At 30.4% G+C, this 4,722-nt stretch overlaps 2 protein-coding genes across 2 annotated transcripts in view; one reads left to right on the plus strand and one right to left on the minus strand.

The window, feature by feature from the left end:
* The first annotated feature begins 349 nt into the window (after nucleotides 1-349).
* Nucleotides 350-2,936, plus strand: LOC107022498 (protein yippee-like At3g08990). The gene is made up of 5 exons (XM_027917973.1): nucleotides 350-451; nucleotides 1,890-1,924; nucleotides 2,014-2,122; nucleotides 2,201-2,256; nucleotides 2,331-2,936. The coding sequence occupies exons 1-5, from the start codon at nucleotides 350-352 to the stop codon at nucleotides 2,512-2,514; spliced, it is 486 nt and encodes a 161-aa protein (XP_027773774.1). The 3' UTR covers nucleotides 2,515-2,936.
* A 130-nt stretch (nucleotides 2,937-3,066) lies between these two features.
* The window catches only part of LOC107022499, a 6,646-nt gene continuing 4,990 nt past the window's right edge, over nucleotides 3,067-4,722 (minus strand). The window contains exon 2 of the mRNA XM_027917974.1: nucleotides 3,067-3,546. Within this exon, the coding sequence (XP_027773775.1) occupies nucleotides 3,205-3,546 (342 nt within the window). The 3' untranslated portion in view covers nucleotides 3,067-3,204. The remainder of the gene's footprint in view (nucleotides 3,547-4,722) is intronic.

Here is a 4,722-nt window from a genome sequence, read left to right on the forward strand (position 1 = left end):
ACTACAATTATAGCTATTATTTGCAATGAGAAATTATTACGTTTAAATATAAGTTTGATTAATATTGTAAACTACACGTGCGAGGCACACATATATTATGACAAAAGAAATTATTAGTCAAATCTTCAAAGTTGCAACTCTATCTGTCATAAGTGAAGTGAATAAAAGAAGAACAAAAATATTAATTATATTTATGTCATTCCAATCTTAAAGAGTGACAAATTCAATATAAAAAAACAGTCAGTTAATCTATTTTCATTTATCTCAGCAATGAATTATCTTTGATCTTTTTTCTCCATTTTGTTCTTTGTTCTGTAAGAGATTGTTGATTGACAAAGTTGATACAATAATGGTGATTAGTTACATAAATGATCGTTTTCATGAAGAGGATTTAATCTATTGTAATTCATGCAATACCCAAGTTGGATTTGTTGATGATCACATTGATATGGTACAAATTTTTCTCATCAATCTCTCTGCATATATTTTTTCTTTCATTTTTGAATATACTGAGTTTTTCTTCACATGTTTTATCAATTTCCTTTTTTATGGTTTTTTTTTTTTACAATGTGAATGGTGTTAATGATGTTTACCATTAGCCATGCATTTTTCTTGTAGATCTGTGAAAACTTTGCATTTAGTATAATGTATAATTATTTTGATAAATTTTACTTCACTGCGATTTTAGTTATTAAAGTATTTGAAAATAGCTTTTTTATCTCCACGAAAGCGTGCAAAGTCTGTGTATAATTTTGACAAATTTATAATTTATTTGTGAGATTTGTTATTGTTGTGAGGATTGTTTAATTTCAACAACTATTTGTAAAATTTGATCAAGTACAAAAACAACTTGTTTTGGTAACTGTTTATTATTACATCGAACAGTTAAATAAAAATTTGGCTATAGCCATTGACTACACGTGCAAGGGGCGCGTACGCTAAAACTTGTATTTCAATATTCTTTTTTAAGTAGTGACCTACAATTCCTATAATATTACTAAATATCATAATTATGTAATTACTACACTTATATTTATTATTTACATTGAGAAATTATTACGTTTAAATAAAAGTTTGACCAATATTGTAGACTACACATGCAAGGCGCACATATGCTATAACCAACAAAAAAAAATTATTAGTCAAATCTTAAAAATTGTAACTTTATCTGTCATAAGTGAACTGAATAGAAGAAGAACAAAAACATTAATTATATTTATGTCATTCCAATCTAAAAGAGTAAAAATTCAATATAAAAGAACCATTCTCAGTTAGTCTTTTTTCATTTATTCTCAGCAATGAATTATCTTTGATCTTTTTTCTCCATTTTGTTGTTTGTTCTGTAAGAGGTTGTTGATTTACAAAGTTGATACAATGGTGGTGATTAGTTACATAGATAATCGTTTTCTTGAAGAGAATTTAATCTATTGTAATTCATGCAATACCCAAGTTGGATTTGTTGATGATCACATTGATATCGTACAAATTTTTCTCATCATTCTGTCTGCATCTGTTTTTTCTTTCAATTTTGAATATTCTGAGATTTTCTTTCACATAATTTATCAATTTCATTTCTTTATGGATTTTCTTTTTTAACAATGGAAATGGTGTTTATGATGTTTACCGCTAGCCATGAATTTTTCTTGTAGATTTGTGAAAACTCTGCATTTAGGATAATCTGTAATTATTTGATAAATTTTACTTTACTACATTTTCAATTAGTAAAGTATTTGAAAACAACCTCTCTATCTTCACGAGAGCGTGCAAGGTCTGTGTAAAATTTTGACAGATTTACAATTTACTTGTGAGATTTGTTATTGTTGTTATTCACTTGCTTAATTAAGCACAAAAACTTGTTTTGGTAAATGTTTGTCTGGTTCCTTTTGCAGTTGCAAAATGGTAGAACAGGGGTCTTTAAGAGCGTGTAAGTCTCAAGAGTTGATGCAATTTGGAAAATTTAAACATTTATATATATATATATGGAAACATTTAATATGTTGTGCGTCTATGCAGGTTCAATGTGAGGTTCCTCAACAATGCGAATTATATTCGCCATGTAAATGGCAATAATGTTGCTGATGTTTACTGTGTCCAATGTGGAATGCTACTTGGGTTAAAACTTGTAAGATCCCCAAATTTCCTAATTTCCTTTCCATGAACAATAGGATTTGCAGTTAACAAAATTCAATCATTTCTATAGATTGCTGTGCCCCGACCATCCCAGGAAATTATGGAAGGAAGGTTCTTGATGAATTTGTAAGTTCCTTACATAAATGCAAAATGTAACTAGATGTGATACGACTTGTAATAGGCGTTTTAATTTGTTGCAGGGAGAAACTTGTTTATTGGGGTGGTTGTCGCATGATCTATCAAGAACAAGATGGAACTGCTGCTGATATCGATCAAGTTCTTTATGAACAGAATGGACACGCCAATGTTGAGCATGCTCCCATGGATCAAGATGGAGGTACTGCTGAACAACTTGCTAATGCTATGCGCAATCTGCACACATGAAAACCAACTTCTTTAAGGGAAATTGGCTTCACCAAAACTTGAATCGGTTAGAATGACGTGATAACCAACTACACCTTGAAACCTTTGCAGCTTCATATAAGCCTGAAATGTTTCTAGGCTTTTCAGGACTTATTTTTATTTCAATAAAATAATTATGTACTTTTAAGCGCTAAAATGAATTGTTTTCGCTAAAGCTTTTACTCTCTATTATGTAAACTATATTTTTCTTGTCTTATCAAAAATAATGTCACTATTTAGGTTACCAAAACAAAATTAAACTCAATCAAATCAAATATCCCAAAGATGACCAACTGATAAGATCTAACGATCAGGCAAATTTTGAAATTAGCTGCACTATGAACTCTTTCACTCTCTTGAAATTGTTATTAACGCAACAAATCAAAGGTTATCAACTAAGATTTGAAACTAGCAATCTAAATTAAAACACGGTAAAGAGAACATGAAGATTAGATATTGGCAACAAAGCTAATACTTAACCACTAGGTGATTTCAACCAAGTAACAACGATTTAGTCAACTGGAGGATATCTGTTGTAATTTGTAGAAACTGAGCTTTGTTCATTGAATATGTAATGAGAAATTACAATATCTAGAGCTTACGAACAGTCACAGAGATGCCAAAACACAGAAATTAACATTAGATCTACATCTAATGCGCCTAACAACTGATCTAACCACCAAACCCATAGAGTGTCCTTCCCTGTCTCTTGAGGGCATAGACAACATCCATAGCAGTAACAGTCTTCCTCCTGGCGTGCTCAGTGTAGGTGACAGAGTCACGAATCACATTCTCCAAAAAGATCTTCAACACTCCACGGGTCTCCTCATAGATTAGACCAGAGATACGCTTCACACCACCCCTACGAGCAAGCCTGCGAATGGCTGGCTTAGTAATACCCTGGATGTTGTCTCTTAGAACCTTCCTGTGCCTCTTGGCTCCTCCCTTTCCCAATCCCTTGCCTCCCTTTCCACGACCAGACATTTTCACAGAGAAATTTGAAGAAGATGAAGTTTATAGGGTTTTGAAATTGGGTGAATTAAGCAATTTCGGGTGGTGGATATTTATATTTGGTGGGCGGGTTTGAAATGTGACGGAAAATCAATCGTAGCCGCTCAATATTTGGGGATTTGCTTGGTGATCGACGGATAGTAATGGTGATCCATGTGAAAACTGGAAACTGAATATTAACCGTTAGATTGGAAGGGATCCGATCCGTGTGAGAGAGATCTAGGGATGTTAATAGATTTTCCTACTTTGTTAATAACTATTCCTATTGTCCTACAATACTTGTTCACTTTTAACTTTACACATTATTAAAGAAAATTATAAATTGAATGATAATTTTATTAAATCATCATTTGAATATATATAATAAATATAACGTGTTAAAAGTATATATTAGGAAACTGACTATGATTAATGAGAAGGGAAAATTTGTAGCTAAATATAAAACTATACATTGATTTCATGAAATGAACAAGTATTGTTGAACATTCAAAATAGTATTGTAAACAACTATTATTGGACGGAGGAAGTACTAATTATGTAAAAGAAAATTGGTTGTTTTCAATTTTTCTGATATTGTCCATTTTAATCTAAATCGTGACGTTTTTCCTCAAAATGCCTCTCATCATTGAGGGTAAACCAAACTTCTTCTTTTTCGATTGTCATATTTTTCTTTCTAAGAGTCAACATTTTAAGATGCATTTTTTATTTCATACTAGAATGAAAAAAATACAATTTATAGTATTTTTCGTATAGTTTTGAATTTCTAAAAATTTAATTTAAAATAATTGAATTGATATAATTTAATTTAGCATTGAAAATTAGTCAATTTGACTCTTAGATTGTGATTGGTACGAAGGAATTCCAGAAAAATGTTTCCAATTTTCTAATGTTTGGTTGGGTAAAATATTTTTCAAATCAACTCATTTTCCTCAAATTTAAGGAAAATGATTTTTCTTCAAAACTTAAGGAAAACATTTTTAAAACTTTCCTCCAACTTCAAATTACAATTTTTTTATTGAAAAAATAAATTTAAAACTTATTTTTAAAAATATTTTTCAACTTCAAGTTTTCTTTACCCCACCCTTACCCCGCACCCCTCCCAAAAAAAAGAATAAAATTTTAATGTTTGTTTTTAAAAAATATTTTTAACTTCAAAATTTTATTTTCATTCCACCCTAC

This window comes from Solanum pennellii, chromosome 6, assembly GCF_001406875.1.
Source record: "Solanum pennellii chromosome 6, SPENNV200".
Lineage (NCBI taxonomy): Eukaryota > Viridiplantae > Streptophyta > Magnoliopsida > Solanales > Solanaceae > Solanum > Solanum pennellii.

Excerpts from the sequence above, each read along its gene's own strand:
- LOC107022498 (XM_027917973.1), top strand. The coding sequence starts at position 350 with ATGGTGATTAGTTACATAAATGATCGTTTTCATGAAGAGGATTTAATC. Across the intron at positions 452-1,889 it reads TTGATGATCACATTGATATG|TTGCAAAATGGTAGAACAGG; the intron begins GTACAAATTTTT and ends TTCCTTTTGCAG. Across the intron at positions 2,257-2,330 it reads GGAAGGTTCTTGATGAATTT|GGAGAAACTTGTTTATTGGG; the intron begins GTAAGTTCCTTA and ends AATTTGTTGCAG.